At 40.2% G+C, this 17,220-nt stretch overlaps 1 protein-coding gene across 2 annotated transcripts; it reads left to right on the top strand.

The window, feature by feature from the left end:
• The first annotated feature begins 16 nt into the window (after positions 1-16).
• On the top strand, positions 17-15,604 carry LOC117056326 (transmembrane protein 180-like). Of its 2 annotated transcripts, none has more exons than XM_033166540.1 (7): positions 17-118; positions 4,244-4,422; positions 8,201-8,932; positions 10,138-10,292; positions 11,366-11,449; positions 12,034-12,177; positions 14,399-15,604. In XM_033166540.1, exons 2-7 carry the CDS (start codon positions 4,270-4,272, stop codon positions 14,520-14,522), a joined length of 1,392 nt encoding a protein of 463 aa, XP_033022431.1. In that variant the 5' UTR covers positions 17-118; positions 4,244-4,269; the 3' UTR covers positions 14,523-15,604. The 2 variants fall into 2 exon arrangements, with proteins under 2 accessions (XP_033022431.1, XP_033022432.1); XM_033166541.1 differs by lacking the exon at positions 17-118 and adding an exon at positions 468-534 and having other exon boundaries at positions 4,237-4,422.
• The last annotated feature ends 1,616 nt before the right edge of the window (positions 15,605-17,220 follow it).

The raw sequence follows: 17,220 nt of genomic DNA, 5'->3' as shown, positions 1-17,220 counted from the left end.
GTCTTATCGCGTGCGGGCCGCTCCCGGTTTGCCCAATGGGGTGGAAAGGGAGGGGCCAGACTCGAAGGCGAAGACCCGCCCTCCGAGTATTTCTGAGCGGCCCAAGCGCGAAGGCTTGGTTAGTATGTATTCGCGGGTCGCGAGAGGGAGGAGGGTCGGGTTGGGGTTGTTGCTACGAGGCGCGCGCGAAGCGGGTTGCTAGGGAGGGTGGGCAGGCGGGGCCGCGCGCGGTGGGCTGGCGGGGGGGGGGGCGATGCTGTGCACCCTTACCTGCGACGCGAGTAAACCGCGTTCACCACAGTGGGGCTTATCGTCGGGATTTCGCGTGGTTTTCAGAGCTGTAGGGGGAAATGGACGCTTTTGCTCGGGCTCCGGAATAGGGCTCTCTATCAAATACCGCTGAGGAGGAAATAAGCCTTCATTCCCACCCCAAAAAACAACCTGGTCACATCATTATATCTTGGGAGAGGACTTAATAAAATTGCATTATAAAATCTGGAGGATATGTGGTGTCCTGTACCTGTTTAGTCGGAAGTAGGTCCCAGTAGGGCTTTACTCCCTCGTAAATTAAGATTTAAGTAAATACATTTAGGGCCTTGTCACAAGTTGGCTTACACAAGAAAATTATCAAAGCCTGTTAACAAAACAGCATCTTAAAAACAAGGCCGGAGCAGCTCAGTTTAAAAATGTTCATAGAGGTTTTAAAGCTTCAGAAACGGAAGGAAAACAAGAGTGTTGTATTTTCAGAAGCAAACAGCCTTATGATAGAAATATCAAATAGGGTAGACTGCTTTTGTTGAAGTAGCCAGATAATGCTACTTTGAATTGTGGGTGCCCAATTCTCCTAAATTCCTGGGTTTGATAGGTGTTAGAACTTAATCAATGCTTTGAGTGTTAAAAAGGCTGCCAAACACTGGATTTAGCAATATTAAAATACAGGCCAAACCAGCTTCCAGGTCAGGAAACCACCTGGGAGATTAGCTAAAGGCAAAGGAAAGGCAATGGCAAAGAAATGTAAGAAACACAAGACTCTGGCCAGCCAGCAAACAGGCAGAGCCCCACCCAGAACTCTGAGATACTTAGCTGAGACAAAATAGTTGCAGTCTGTAAAGTGTGGCAAGATGGAGAAAGGGCGAGCCTTGGCTGGTGTCTTTAATCCTAGGCTTTGTGGTTATGGGTGAAGCAATAACCTCTTGGAGTGTAATGCTGGGAGCCCTCCATTGCAGGCTCAGGTTGTATATATGTGTAAATAAACAATGTATCATAAAGACACCACTGTCCCTGCTTTTCCTCTTTTCAAAGACCCTGGAACACGGATATCACACAGCTTGGAAATTGGGACGGTGTGTAACGATACAATTACTGTAATTGCTTTTTGAAATGGACTGTCAAGATCACAAATAGCTTTTAAGTTACAGAAAGTAAAGAGTAGGCATAGTGAACAGTTCTCTGAATGGAGAAAATTGAGTCTCTTTAGGATGGGTATTGGGACTTGTGTTTTTTAATTTATTCATAAACTAGTTAGGAGTGAAGTGATTACAGTTGCTGATAAGGTCTTCCCACAGGTGTCTGGTGGGCCACTGTGAGAAACAGGATGCTGGACTAGATGGGCCATTGGCCTGACACAGCAGATCTTATGTTCACTGCTGCTACAATAAATGTTAAGTTTCCATGTACTGCGAGACTCATAAAACAACTGTCCATTATGTTAGAGACAGCTTGTGAATCAGGGTAGCCATATTAAAGGAGAAGGGGAGAGGGGCCTCCTGTATCTTTGATAATTGACTAGAACGGGGAATCATGGCAGGACAAGCTGCACCTGTCAAGCTTTCCTCTTGTATGCAGCTATTAATGGACAACCTTTGGACCTTCAGGTGTTGTTGGATTACAGTTCCCGTAATTCCTGACCATTGGCTGTGCTGGTTGGTTCTGATAGAGGAGCTGGAGTTAGTTTCTGAAGGGCCGCAGGTCCCACCGCCCCTGTATTTAAAGGTTAACGGCAACCTTTTCATTCTGAGAGGGGGCAGCCACGCCTCCTTAAAGCAGAAACGGCAACAAAATTTGGCATTTCAAAAACTGGGGAATATGTTTGAATCATAAGCTTTTACTGGATTAGAGGTCACTTTCAGATAATTGCATTCTTTTATATTTAAATTGCTTCTCCTGATGAAATTATGTGGACTATTCAGGACTTTTCTGCCATATGTAAATAGCTTTAAGTAGAGTTCCTTCATTTTTCCAGTGACATTGGAGGCTTCTACTATTCATACTTTTAATACAAGCCCTTGTTTTATATAATACACACTGTGGCATCATCAACAGACAGAGTTTGAGTATAATAGATGTAGATGGAGGTTACAGAGAAAACCTGACTAGTGCTCATTCTTTCTTGTGTTGATTATAATGTCATTCATGCTTACCTAAGGCATCTGTTTAAATGGAGGAATCGATTTACTTTAATCAATGTCATTATATGTCTACTTCATCTGTTGGAGCTAAATATTGATAAAGGTCACCTTTGCCATCCGATTAACTGTTCTTAGATTGCTGTTTCACCATTCTATTCAAGCATTTCTAACTGTTTTATGTTTTATTTATCCTAAATAAAATATATGTTCTTACTCCATCTTCTCCCCCACCCACTGCCCCAGATAGGTGGTGTGTGAGAGAGGGAGAGGTGTTCCCCTTTTAGTTTTCCCTTCCCTTCCCTGATTTTTTTTAATTGGGAGACATTACTGAAGAGACTGCCTAGTTAAATGCTTTCTGGTGGTAGATATGGGAAAGAAGGGTTTGATCCTGTTCTTGTCAATTGTAACATGGAAGCTGTGAGGGCAAAATATTTATCACAGTGTGAGACAAGGATAAATAGATGAGAAAATGTTGCCCTCTTGTGGATCATGCGAAGCCACTAATCGTACATATTTATGTCCTCTTACAACATTCATCTTGATCCATGGAAGGCATTTTGCATTTATGGATATTAACCAGCAAAAATAAAAATAGGTTTTTTTTTTTACTAGATTTGGGGTGTTCATCTTTGTAATTTTCAAAATATTCAAATTCTGGCAACTGCAAAAAACCAAATAAATGTAAAGCTTAAGATTTTAAAAATATTATGTATATATTCCATCACTTTAATTTTGCCTTGTACCTTCCTTTTGCTCGCTCCTTGTGTGCAGGCATATATATACACATCCGTTTCATGACAAAATTATTCCTAAAGGGCATTTCTTATTTTTTCAAATTTGTGGTTAATAGACTCCCTTTCAAAATATGAATCCATATCTAATAGTGACTTCCCTCTTAAAGCTGCATTGGGAATGTAGTAATGCTCACAATTAAATCTGCAAATAAAAATTGAAAACTATCTTCCATAAAGCAGCAGATCACACAAAAGTGTTTCAGTTTATTAGGTGCAACTATTCAGCAGCGGAACTTGCTCCATTGAGATGTGTTGGGCTCTCCTTCATTGGACGTATTTATGGTAAGTAGAACAGGGATAGACTCTCCACAAGTTGTTTGACTATTGCTCCCAATTGCTTGAGCTGGCATGACCATGGTCAAGGATAATGAGAGTTCTTGTAACACCTGGAGGTCATTGGGTCCTCTTTCCCTGAAGCAGAGCCATTTGTCTGTGACACTATAGTTAAACTGAACAAAAGAGCCCTGCTGGATCAGACCAAAGGCCCATTTAGTCCAGCATCTTGTTCTCACAGTGGCCAACCAAATGTCTCCGGGAAGCTTCCAAAGAGGACTTGAATGCAGCAGGACTCTTCCCACTTGGGATTCCTAGCACTAGTATTTAGAGACAATGGAGCCTGTAGTTACCCATAGGCTTATCTTCCATGGATTTGTCTAATTCCCTTTTCAAGTCATTTAAGATGAGCAGTGGGCTTGAGGTATATGATCTGCAAGCTGATTTCCAACTCTAAAATTCTGTTACTCTATGTAAATGCTTTAGATATTCTGCAATTTGCCCTTCTGTTTCCTATAATAAAATGTCCAGTCATGCGCCATATACTGTAGTCTTACTTCCAGTATTTTGATTTTGTTGTTTGCTGTTTTCCTCCTCACAGTCCTACAGACATTGCACAGATATGCAAATGCCACAAAATTATCCAACTATTCATTGGAATGAAGCTACAAAAATCTATACAGTATAACAGATCTGAGGGCAAAAAAACTCTTCATTGGAACTGTAACAGCCTGTAACTGTTTTATCATATTATTATTTAGCTCCTAGGGGAAGAAAAATACCACCGTGGAAAAATGAAGCTTTTTTCAAGAATTCATCCAAATGCCCTGGCATACTCAATGACGACATTAGGTGCTGGGATGATGAACAGCATCTTTAATTTCTATTATGTTAAACTCTTTTTAAACAAATACAAGATATCTGAAGCAGCATTCCATCAAGCACAGGTACAGTCAATGTCAACATTAGTTTTTCTGTTTTTGGTTGTTTCCCGGGTTATTTATTTTGAATACAGAATTAGCAGTGTCTTTTATTTAATGTAAGCAATTTCTATACTGCTCTTCAAGTTCTCCCAAGTCAGCATACAGTAAAAAAAAATTCAGCAAAACAATGAAACCATTAATAATTAACAGCACAATTGAAATGAATGCGTTATTTTAATCAATAAAAACAAACCAGCAGCAGATTAAACCATTTAAAACACCACTGTCGGCTCCCTCATTGCCAGCTCAGGATACCAGCTATCCTAATTTGACTAAATGAAAAGCTGGTTGGAAAAGTAAGTTTTATGGCTTTCCTCAAAGAAATCAAGGACACTACTGTAATCCATTACTGTTTGCATGGTTGTGTGTTACTGGTAGTTTGTGTTATGTATTCAGTGGTGTGTGCCTCAGGTGGCCTCGTCAGCTGAGAGTTGTTGATATGCCTTGTTGAGGGTGCACTTAAGAAGAATGACAATTGGGGTCTCCCACCAAGCATGCAGAACTGGCTCAAGGAGCCCTTCTTCGATGAGCTGATCCAGCTCTGCATCAATATTGGGCTTCAGGGCGAATGGCACCTGCCAAGCCTTCATGTGGATCGGTACTACAGCCACGTTGAGGCTCAGTGCAACCATTTGATCCTGAAATGTTCTGCGACTGGATATCATGTATCGAATCAGAACACGGGCTCATAATCCTTGGTCCAAAACTCAAGATCAGGCAAACACAGATCACTGAATACATAACACTTTGTACATAGTTTATGATAAATATATATATTAAAAATATAAACTATTACTGACATTGCCTTGCGGCATATGAGGAATGTGGTTAATAAATTATAAATTTTAGTTGGAATTTTAATTTAATGCTGCTGTCTTAGGTAATTGTGTTTTTATATAATTATATATTGAAAGATACATATAAATATTTTCAGTTTATTTCCTCGTGTACCACTGGTACATTTTCCAGTGGGTTTTCCAGAGTCACGACAACACCATTGACATATGCTTTTAACTTGTAATGTTGTTGCCCCACTCTTATGCCCTTTATTTGGTCATTATTCCTTATCTTTAGTGCGAATACCTCCAAAATCAAAATAAACAATAACGGAGACAACAGGCATCCTTGTATGGTTCCTTTCATAACCCCACACACCGATCAGTTGTATTATTTACAATAATATTTGCACATTGTTCAGTATATATTGCTTCTATGGCCTTTAGGAAGGTTTCCCCCAGGTCCGTTTCCCTGAAAACGCTTTTCATAAATAGCCAAGTCATGTTGTCAAACGCTTTCTCTTCATCTAAGAATATCAACGCTGCCTTGTTATGGACTTCTTAAGTATTCTATTATGTTAATTACATTTCTAACATTGTCTTTTAACTGTCTGCCAGGAAGAAAGACTCCTTGGTCCTTATGTATTAGATCACTCATAATTTTTTTAAGCATGTTGGCCAATATTGCTGCAAATACTTTATAATTGCAGTTTAGTAATGAAGGTGATATAGGCCTCTTTCCAAGTTTCTGGTACTTGTCCTATTTCTATTTCTTTATTCATAATGTATTTTAAATGTAAATTAGGGACATGGGAGAGGGCCTTCTTGGTGGCTTCTCCCAGACTTTAAAACTCCCTCCCTAGAGAAGTTAGACTGGCTCTCTCTCCTTGTTCTTCTGTCAACGGGTGAAGATTTTCCTGTTCCAACATGTTTTTGCAAACTGACTGCTTTTAATGAAATGGCTGGTGCTATGCTGTGTTTATTGTACATCATTATACAGTGTGTGTGTGGGGGGGTGTCTCTCTGTGTACAGCATTTGAAACTCCCATTATTCCAGGCACGTTTTGCGACGGAATGTCATTAATGTGAGCAGTTTCTGAGCTCTAGGCGCAGTACTGCGCCCAAGAGTTCAGATTAAAACTGCCACTGCTTGAAGGAAAGGAGGACCTTTTTCTGCCTCCCCACTTCCAGCCACTCTGAAGACTGCAGAAGGGACTCTCTCGTAATACTATTAGCGGGGCGGGCAGGAGAAATATGTCTCTCTCTCTCTCTCTCTCTCTCTCTCTCTCGTTACTAAAAAAGTGTACCTAGACACTCCATTGTAGTGCCCATCACCTAGTTTTAAGGTGCCATTTAGCTCCTAGCTTTCATATCTTAGTTTCTAACACTGTCTGTGTCTGTATAGGTGTATAGATAGTTGTTTTTCTATGGTTTTAGTTCTTATTTTTATCTATAAGCCACCTTGAGTCCATGTCAAGGAAAAAGGTTGGGTAATAGTAATAATAATAATAGTTCCAGTTACAGGTGGGTAGCCGTGTTGGTCTGCCATAGTCAAAACAAAATCGAAAATTCTTTCTAGTAGCACCTTAGAGACCAACTGAGTTTGTTCCTGGTATGAGCTTTCGTGTGCATGCACACTTCTTCAGATACACTGAAACAGAAGTCACCAGATCCTTAAATATAGTGAGGGAGTGGGGAGGGGTATTGCTCAGAAGGGTGGTGGGAATGGGTGATCAGCTGATAGGTGTGGAAAACCTGTTGACGACTCTTAACGGCTGTAATTAGTCTTGCAGGGAAAGGCAAGAGGTGAGATGGCTAAAGATAGCTTTGTTATGTATAATGAGATAAGAATCCAATGTCTTTGTTCAGACCAGGTTTCTCCGTGGTTTTAAGTTTGGTGATTAGTTGTAATTCAGCCACTTCTCTTTCCAGTCTATTTCTGAAATTTCTTTGTATTAAGACAGCTACTTTGAGATCTTTTATAGAATGTTCTGGGAGATTGAAGTGTTCTCCTACTGGTTTCTCTGTCCTGTGATTCCTGATATCAGATTTATGTCCATTTATCCTTTGGCATAGGGTTTGGCCTGTTTGTCCAATATAGAGAGCTGAAGGGCACTGTTGGCATTGGATTCTTATCTCATTATACATAACAAAGTTATCTTTAGCCATCTCACCTCTTGCCTTTCCCTGCAACAGGTTTTCCACACCTATCAGCTGATCACCCATTCCCACCACCCTTCTGAGCAATACCCCTCCCCACTCCCTCACTATATTTAAGGATCTGGTGACTTCTGTTTCAGTGTATCTGAAGAAGTGTGCATGCACACGAAAGCTCATACCAGGAACAAACTCAGTTGGTCTCTAAGGTGCTACTAGAAAGAATTTTCGATTTTGTTTTGAATAATAATAGTGTTTAGAATCGGTGTTTTTAATTATATGTGCATATGCAGCAAACAGGATGGCACACACCCACACACACAGCTTGATTTTTGTGGAAGTTCTCCTCAGCAGCTGCCATCAGCACAGAGACTAGAAAATTATTTTCTTAGGCATCCCTGAGCCCCAGTTTCCCATCTCTACCCAACTTAATAATAAAGTTCATTGGGTGATCTTGGACCGGCCATTATTTCTTAACCTCAGTTAGGCTTGTAGTAAGGGCAAAAGGAGTGAGGGATATCCAAGCTTCTTGGATGAAGGTTAAGAGACAAATAGAATGAGTGCAACATTTTCTCCTGAGTTTTAAATTGCCCCCTGTTCCAATAGCGTTTTCTTTATGTTACTAGTGTAGATTTGTCATTTATTTACTGATTTTAAAATTTTTCTATACTTCATGTTACATTTTTATCGATACGATACGTTTTCAGTTGTACAAGCTACTATGTGATTTCTGCTGAGCCATGTGAAGTGGTGCAAATGTTTGCAAATAAATAAGCAAACTGATGTTCTTTTTATTTTTTTTTACTCAGGTTGTTTTTATGATCTGGAATGCCATTAATGATCCTCTCTTTGGCTATATTCAAGACAACTCCAAAGTGCCATGCTGCTCCAGGCGTCGGTTTTCCATTTTGTATGGAGCTCCCTTGTATGCTTTGGCCTTTCTTCTTCCTTGGTTTCCTTGGAAACAATATGAAGAAGGTGACTGGCTTAGCGGACTTCATCTTATCGTTGCTTTGTGCGCTTTCGATGGCCTGCTTACGTTTGTCTTGCTAGCACAGTGTGCCCTCTTTGCAGAGATTTCAACTAGACATGAAAATAGGCTCCAGCTTATTAAGTATAATCAAGTGGCAACCTTGGTTGGCTCCACCAGCATCCTTTTCTGTGGCTTAATTTCAGATAACATGGAGAACTTCACCTATTTTCAAGCATTTGCTGTTCTGGTAGGAGCAGTTGCCACTGCTTGCATGTGCTACACTGGAATGTATAGCACCACTCAGTATGAACAAAAAGAAACTCTAATGGAGGATTTTGATGAGAATGCTGAGAGCTCTCTCTCTTGGTCCTCTGTGATTTTGTTGACAAAACAGATCATGACTCAGAAAAACTTTTTGCTTTTTGTGACCATGAACTTCTTTCAAGTCTTCCACTTGGCCTTCTGCAACAATTTCATGATGATCTTTGCAGATAACCTCATCCCTAAGGACGTTCTATCATCATCTATCAGAAGTATCATGTATGGGGCAGGTTTTATTTGTCCTCAGGTAGGCAGAGAAACCTTTTGTTCTTTTCTCTTAAGACAAAAATATGCTGGTTCTCAGCAGATTTATTTGCTTACACTGATTGCCAAGAATAATTATGCATTACCTTACAGAAAACCTTTATACTGCAAAACTAACCTTTGGTACTACTAATTTGTGCCAAAGGAATTCAACTGATGGACATACGGTTTGACTAAAGGGGAAGCTGGTTCTTCAGTGTGTGTGTGTGTGTGTGTGTGTGTGTGTGTGTGTGTGTGTGTATGCTTTTTGGTACTTTTGTAAAAAAAAAAAGTTGGTAAAAACCTATAAGAACAAGTATGGGATTAAAAATTGTGTGGGATCACATTTTCTGAAAGCCAGGTAAATCTGTTGTGTTGAACCTGGAGCAGTACTTCTCAAATGATAAGGCTGGCCTCTTGAAGGCAGAGGAATTTAATAACTAATGACCCCTTTACTATTCAGGGTGGAGGGCAACATATTTTGCTTACTGATTTTCTTTCATTTTTTTTCCTTTTCAGTAGTACTGTTGTTCTCTCTCTTCCCCTCTTCCATATTTTCCCCTCACTAAATTCGGAGATTCCCTATACTTTGAAAATGTGAATAGGAGAGCCGCATCTATTTTATAGGGAAGAGAGGATAAAGTGTGGGACAGCAGTAGTTGGAGGAGAACACCACATGGATGAGGGGGGATTAAAAGACACAAGGGGTTTATGAGCCACATTAAGCTGAGGCGCATAGATGGGCCTTTAGCATGTTACACTGGATACATGAATAAGCTGTTTAGCTAGTACAATAGCTATGTACTGTATTTGCAAGTGACATTTTGATGTGGATTTATAGTTATTAAAACCCAGACAATACAACACAGTATATATATGGCTCGATCTAAAACACCACTTTATTTTTTATTGCTATTTTTAGAATGCAAATAGAACAACAAGAAAGGAACAGCGTCAGCTCCCATTAACAATTTAAAAATCCATCATTCCTTTGGACAATCATTTGTCCATATAGATAACCAAACGAGATTGGTTGTTATAAGGCATATGTTCAAATGTTGGTGATGTAGTGCTGATGATGCCTTTCTGAAGGATAGGATGGTCAGGGTATCCTGTGGTGCTTTCTTTCTGGTTAGAAATAATTTACTGTATCTTTGACAGGGTTTCAGTACTGTATTAATGTAGCTTAATATTTCTGTTATATTTCAGTGCCTTGTGCTAATCAGTCAAGCTTTGTTGAAGAAATTTGGTTACTATAAGGTGGTCTTGTTTTCCTTCTACTTGGAAGCAATAGCTGCCACTATCATGCTTATTGTAGGTCCAGAACACTACTACTTACTGGCTATTTATCTTACAGCAAACATGTAAGTAACTTCAGTTTTAAGAGCACCACAATTTTGACCAGGATTCAGAGAGATCTACTTCACGTGTGGCCAGGGGTGGGGGGCAGAGGAGATAGGGAGAAGCAAGATGCCCTGAGTAGGCTCTCCATGTATTATGGATGGAATCATTAGCAGTGGCTTGCTCACATTTGTACTGTTCTGGGCCAAGGACAAGCCTTTTGATTGTCTTTCTTCCCCTGCACACCAACCATGTCAGCCGTAGGACCTAGCACCACGGTTTTAATTCCCCCACTATTCTATCATAGCATTGTGGAGTTATGAAATGGTAGTGCCTGAGCACTGGAGGAGGTAAAAACATATTAAAGGAGCCAAGGTCCTCAAGTAGTGTGGGTCATGGAGGCACCAACACTAGGCCTCGTTGCAGAGGTCCTCTTATGTTAGGTACATGTGAGGGTTTTCATTCCTAGCCCCAATGTCTGTTGGTGGAGTGTGCATAACCCCATTACACCCCCCATTACTCCTTCCAGGTCCAAAATGACCCTCCCATCAGTGGTCCGTATCAGTTGGACTCCCAAAAAATGGTCACTGTCTGTATAAGCAATGATGTCATTAATCAGGAAAATGACTGGCAGTTCTTTGGGGATTCTTTAAGGCAGATGGGGTCACAGATGATTTGGATTTTTTTACATTTTTGATAACTAATGGCAATTGTCCTAAAGTGGAGACTAATGGGAACCACTCATTCTAGTTTCTCAAATCTGGAAAGTATTATTTTATTATTTATTTAAACCATGTATATGTTGCTTAATTCCCCCCAAATCTCTTAAGTGTTATTAGACAAATAAGATAAGTTAACAGACAGTGAGATCTTTGGGAGGAAAGCCAAGATTAAGTTTTCAACAGAAGTGGACTTTATTCATTAATTTCTAGAATCCTTATTCTTCTGGGTCCTCTTATCCTATTTTCAACTTTGCTGTTATATTAATGTATTTATGTAGTAGTTCACTATACAAATATTTTATGGTACTAAAAATATCCAAATTTAATTTTTCTTTGTCCGAGGCAATTCAAATCTAAGTCACTTCTCTATTTAGGGTCATTGTTCAAGCTTCTTTCAGTCTGTTTAATTTGCCTTTGGCCGATATTGTGGATGCAGATTTAAAGAAACATAAACGGAGGTAAGCATGGTTTGTTTCCTTTTTATGGTATCCAAACTTTCATTGTTGATAATAAATGTTAAATTGTTTCTCAGTTATTATTGGAAAGTCTCAACTCAGCATGCTTGTTATACTACATAGAATTATTCTTGATACATTCTATAACACTTTTCAGTATATGGAGTGCTTTATCCTCCCCCCCCCCAAAAAAAAAATACCCAAACAAATTGTCAGTGACCTTGAGTTGAGCAGTTTGGAGCCTGATTTTCCCCAATTTATTAAATTATCCCAATAAATTGCATACAAAAATACATATATTAGGAGAAATTCACACTAAAATGTTGATGGATAAGGACTTAAACAAAAAAAGGTGCAGCTGAAGTATAGAAAATGGAGATTAAGATTGGAAAAATGAGAAACTGAGGAAAGTTGAAGTTGACAGTGTCTTAGTATTACTATTGAAGAACTGAGTATAATCTTAATAGTGGTAAATCCCAGCATATATAATGCTTGACTGTGTTTGAATATAACTTTCTGCTGAAGTATTCCATTTGCAATTTAAATAATAACTTGCGGTCTATTAAAATTATTATTTAACGTTTCAGATTACCACTTTCCTCCATGGTTTTTGGAACAAATGCCTTGTTTACAAAACCAGCCCAGTCTTTAGCCCCTATGCTTGTGGTTACCATATTAAATCAATTTGGTTATGCAAATCTGAATGGGAAGGTTGCTCACCTTGACCCAAGGTAAGTAAGAGACAATTAATTGCCATAGTGATGTTTTAATCTGATGAACCCTTTGGTCTATTTGGCTATTACAGCTTTCTTTCTTTTTATTCTGAAATTAAATTGTTGGGAATTTGTGTTCTGAAACATGTTATCTGGAAAGTTGCAATGGTTGAAGGTAATTTTTGTTTTACTATATTCATAAAGATTTTCTCTTAAGTGCATTGCAGTTTTCACTTGTGCTTCTTGGAACATTAAAGTTTGCATGTTTGTCCAGATAAGGTTAGTGACCTTTTCCATGCAATCAGTCTGGTCTGTACTTGGTTAGATCTTCATTTTAATATGGCAAGTGTTTCCTGTGTTTGCAGCAACAAGATGAACATACCTGACAGATCACATAGGTCCAGTTCGCATGACACGCAAAACTGTTCTTAAACCATGGTTTATTGAACAAACCACCCATAAACCAAAGGGCATTCTGCAGACTGGTTTGTGTTGTCATCCTCCATCCCGCCTAGTTCCAACCCACAACTTTCTCCTCATCTAACACCCTTCAAGCCTTTGTGGCAACTGCTGGCATTTCCTCACCATGTCACTTTCCATTGGTCAGGTGTGGTAATCTTTGTGTTGATCTTCTGCAGCTGTCCTCAAGGAACCACTTTCCTCCCTTCCCCAGAAAAAAATGCCTGTATACCTTTGCAGCTTGTAGGGGTTTTTAAAACAATTTTGCAACTGCTATTTTTATATTCACAACTGACAACCACTTTTTACTGTACATTTATGCTTTTAGATTAGTAATCAGAACCTGTGTTGGAGCCACCTTCTTACTACTTCCCTATCTCTCCTTGCTTTTACTAATGCACACTTAAGTATTTTCATTTGTCAGTTTTAGTGACTCTCAGGAACAGAAGCTCATTTTGAAGCCCCTCTCACTCAACACCTGCTGTGTTTCAAAACAGCATTTCATTCACACTCCCTTCTACTACCCATAAACACATTCCTTAATGTTTTTATTTCAGTGTGTTAAAAATGCAAACCTTTTCCATCTCAAACTTTTTAAGAATTAATATTTGCTGCCTGTGCTTTTCCTCGAAAAGTTGACAAGATTTATTGAAGGTAAAGAATAGATGCCGACTCAGTAACGCGTCCCCCCTTGGTAACCTAAGTCCTGTTTATTTGTGTAACTTTGGATTTGTTGCTATTTTTCTTTTTAAAAAATCCAAATTTTAAAAAATTATAAAAGCTGACCAAATTTATCTTTCATTCATTTACCGACCAATAACAGTTAATCATCCCGCAGTTGAAACATCTGCAAAGCAATAGTTTAAAGAAGTTACTTTTAAGTGTTCAACTCTCCAGTTCAGGCTGCTGCTATGAAGAGGGTACAGGGTAGAGTTGGGAAGGGAAGAAAATCCTGTTACCAGACAATATGTGCAGCAGCAGCAGCAGCAACAGCAGCTTGAGGTAATGCACCAGTGAGAGCAACTGAGTATACTCAGGGCAGCTTGTCTAGTCTAGTGTCTCTGTTGCCTGGTGGGTGATGACAAAACAAATTATGCTTAAACCATAATTAAGGATGTGCCCATATTTGCAGGTAACACTAAGCCATAATTAAGGCAATAAGCCAACAAACAAACCATTTTTGTGAACAGACTATACAGTAGTTCAGACACTGCTGGGTTCAGATGTACAGCTAAGGCATGGTTTGTTAACTAAGGTTTATTTAAACCCTGGTTTAACATATTGTGCAAATCGGGTCATAGAGAAAGTAGTATCTTTTTCTCTCTTTGTAAACCGCTTTGCTGAAGTAGCCCTAAACATAGTTGCATCAGCCTCAGACGTCCAGAGACCTCCACAGAACAACATACAGCATCTCTGAAATATTGTTAAAATGAACCAGACCATTCACAACATGTGCTAGTTTTCAGGCCCCAGCATATAACAGAATGGTAAAATGCTTCTGTAAAACAGGGTGTAAATTGCATTGTTCAGTAAATTTGCATTCAACACCATTGATTTCTCAAAATCAGATAAAACAAGTTTAATTTGTATAGTATTGGTATTCCACTTAATTTATGTATACAAATGGGATGGATGATTTCCTAATTTGAATTAAGGAAGCATGATCTTGTTAAAGTGCTGTAACACAACTCTGATAAATATATACTGCAATGAGTTTTGTTTTGTTTTGTAGTGATGGTTGAAAGAGCAATTTTTAAAAAAAACCTCACTTCTCTTCCAGTTTGTTTCTAGGTCTCCATGATGCCATGTTCTACATGATCTGCCTTGTTCCTCTTTGCATTGCACTTATACAGATTCTGACATGGACACCCTTTTCCATTCAGAATAGCCACCTTACACTTTGACATTGAATTGCAAATGTGTGGATCGGGAACGCAACTGTTCTGTTTTACAGAGGTCAGCTGAACAAGAACATTGGACTTCCTTGATTCACAGGGATCATCTGCAGCCTGAGCCAGTAAATGCTTTTCTGTTATATCTGCAAATCCTGTGTGTGCCTTATCATGCCATATCTTTCTAGTTCAACTGTACGCAAGTTGGAGATATCAAATAGACTTACTGAGTACACCAAAATGCCACTACCTCACATGGACGCCTAAGAGATAAATGCATAATAGTATGGTGTGATTCTGTGAACAATAAACTTGACACTCTTTTTAGAAGAACTAAGGGCCCGTGATAAATCGTAAGAAGCTGCATTTGAGCACCCTCTCTCATAAAATGTGAAATGCTACCTCTTTGCTGTAAGCAAAACAAGGTCAACCCCCCCCCCCCGGGAATATTGGAAAATGTATGTTTGATTTCTCTCCCCCTAACTGGTATTTGGTCTGCAAAACACACCATGATTTCCCTACATGGGATACCTTAGCTCTGCAGGGGTTGGAAAGAAGAGCAATGACAGCATTGGAGCACATTGGATAAATTTGTACGGACTGTTCAGCAAAGAAAGCTTTGGCAGAATTTAGAGAGAGAGGTATGCATATCTGTGCTGTGGAGAGAGCCTGAACTGATGTTTATGTTTACATACTCATGACTACACGAGCAGTGCTGCGGATTGTCATTGGCAACGAAAAAGGGAGAGACGGAACAGTATAGTTGATGCAGCATAGTGGGAAACCCAATTAATCCACATGGTGGAGATGCAATGGCTGCCTGAAGTGGAGGGCAGAAGCTTGCACAGAAGCCTGTGGCTTGTGATGGGAAAACTTGATAATGAAAGAAGTAGTGTTTGGGCATCTCCAAAGCATAATAAATGTGATTAAATCAAACTGCTGGGTTTATGGGACTGTAGGAAAAATAAATTTACTGGGTGGCAGGCTCCTTAGCTTTGGATTTCTTGGCTGCTTGATGCCATGCAAATAGGGATAATCATATGTAAAACTGTACTATAGCCCTTGGAACTTGCATTAAAATATACTATTTGAAATTTTCTGTCACATTTCCATTATTGTCAAGTACTGTAGCTAAATGCAGCATTTTGGATTTGCCCCTGTTAAAGCCTTTTCCATTTTTCATCTTTTGAAAAGATGGCGATTAATGAAAAACTAATGCTACTTGATATGTTACAAAGTCCGAATTATGCCATAATAAATCCTACCATCCTGCTCTTCATCCAATAGATTATATATAGTAGCACTTTCATTTCTCATAAAGCAGTCTTTTATTTTATTAAGCCAATTCTTTTTAGCTTAGTTCTTAAATCAACATTGGAGGAACTGACTTCTTAGCCTGTTGAAGGTGGTTTTGTTTTTGTTTTTTGCTCTTTCCCAGATTCGTTTTCTTGTAGAAAAGGGAATTGTGGTATCATTTTCTAGCCTATTTCTTACCCCATTCATTAGCTACGGTGACAGATAGTGCAGGGATCTCTAATTCTGCCTCTCTCCCACCCTGTACATTTAAAGTCTCCTCTAAGGCTGCAATCCTGATGTGGGTAGGAGGGAATCTGAAGGCAGTTTAACTGCCAAATCTAGTGCTGGAGCCAGCAGGCTGGAAGTGAGGAGGGAAGAATGCTACCCCTGTTGCTGTGAATCTTCCCTGGACCCCAGCCCTACTTGGCGATGCCAAGGATTGAAGCTGGGACCTTCCGCATGCAAAGTAGATGCTGTACCACTAAGCAATTACCCTTCCCCAGCCATAATGAAGTGACCGAATATCATGTGGTGCAATTCCTCACATCATCTTGCTACTCTTCTGAAGCAGCTGTTTTATTTGAGCCAGGGTTCCCAAGATCTCTATAGGAAGGCTGGGTCCTCCCTCTTATGTGAAGAAATAATGGGTGAGGGAGCTCTCTTGAGCATGTACAGACCACACACTCATGCCAATTGGAAACCCCTACACATTTGGAATTTGAGCAAACGGGGCTTGGAAATAAGTGAGTGTGAGGAAAGTGGGTAGACCAGGCAAAATTCATGGGAGGAGGGAGGTCTCTCAATGGCAGTTGCCCACCATACCTAAATAGAACTGTAAAGGCCCGGGGAGAGCCACCACCTTCTCACAGAGGCCAGTTTAACCACTGGGGGGAAAGGATGCTGGACTAGATCGATTTTTGTATTCTTGGTATATTCTTGTTACTCCTGCTTATTAGACTCTGAAGACAATAGCAGACGGGCCACTACCTTCCTTGCCTGTTTTGTGGGATTCCCAGGGACGTGTGCTTGGCCACTGGGGGAAACGGGATGCCTATCGAAATGGTGCACTGGTCCCGATCCACGGCGCTATGTTCATGCCTTCCTGGGTGCGAAATCTGGGCTTTTATTTACCCACAACCACCTTTAGTCCTCTGCACCCGTTCTTCCTGTACAATCGGCCATTCCCCTTCAGCATTGGTTGTCATAGCCGAGCCCTAGTGCCGCAGGGGGCGTCCTCGCCCACCCTCCCGCCTCCGAGTGAACACAGCCTCCCTGCCGAGGAAAGGCCGCCTTGGGAAGTGGAGGCGCCTTCCTCCTCCTCCTCCTCGCCTCCCTCCCTCTGCGCGTGCGCCCCGCAGCGGCGGCCATTGTGCCGCCTCTCGTTTTGAAAGCAGCGCCCCCAGAGGCGCTGCCC

Source organism: Lacerta agilis, chromosome 13, assembly GCF_009819535.1.
Source record: "Lacerta agilis isolate rLacAgi1 chromosome 13, rLacAgi1.pri, whole genome shotgun sequence".
NCBI lineage: Eukaryota > Metazoa > Chordata > Lepidosauria > Squamata > Lacertidae > Lacerta > Lacerta agilis.
The sequence above is the reverse complement of the archived record's forward strand: the minus strand, read 5'-3'. Positions and strand labels throughout refer to the sequence as shown.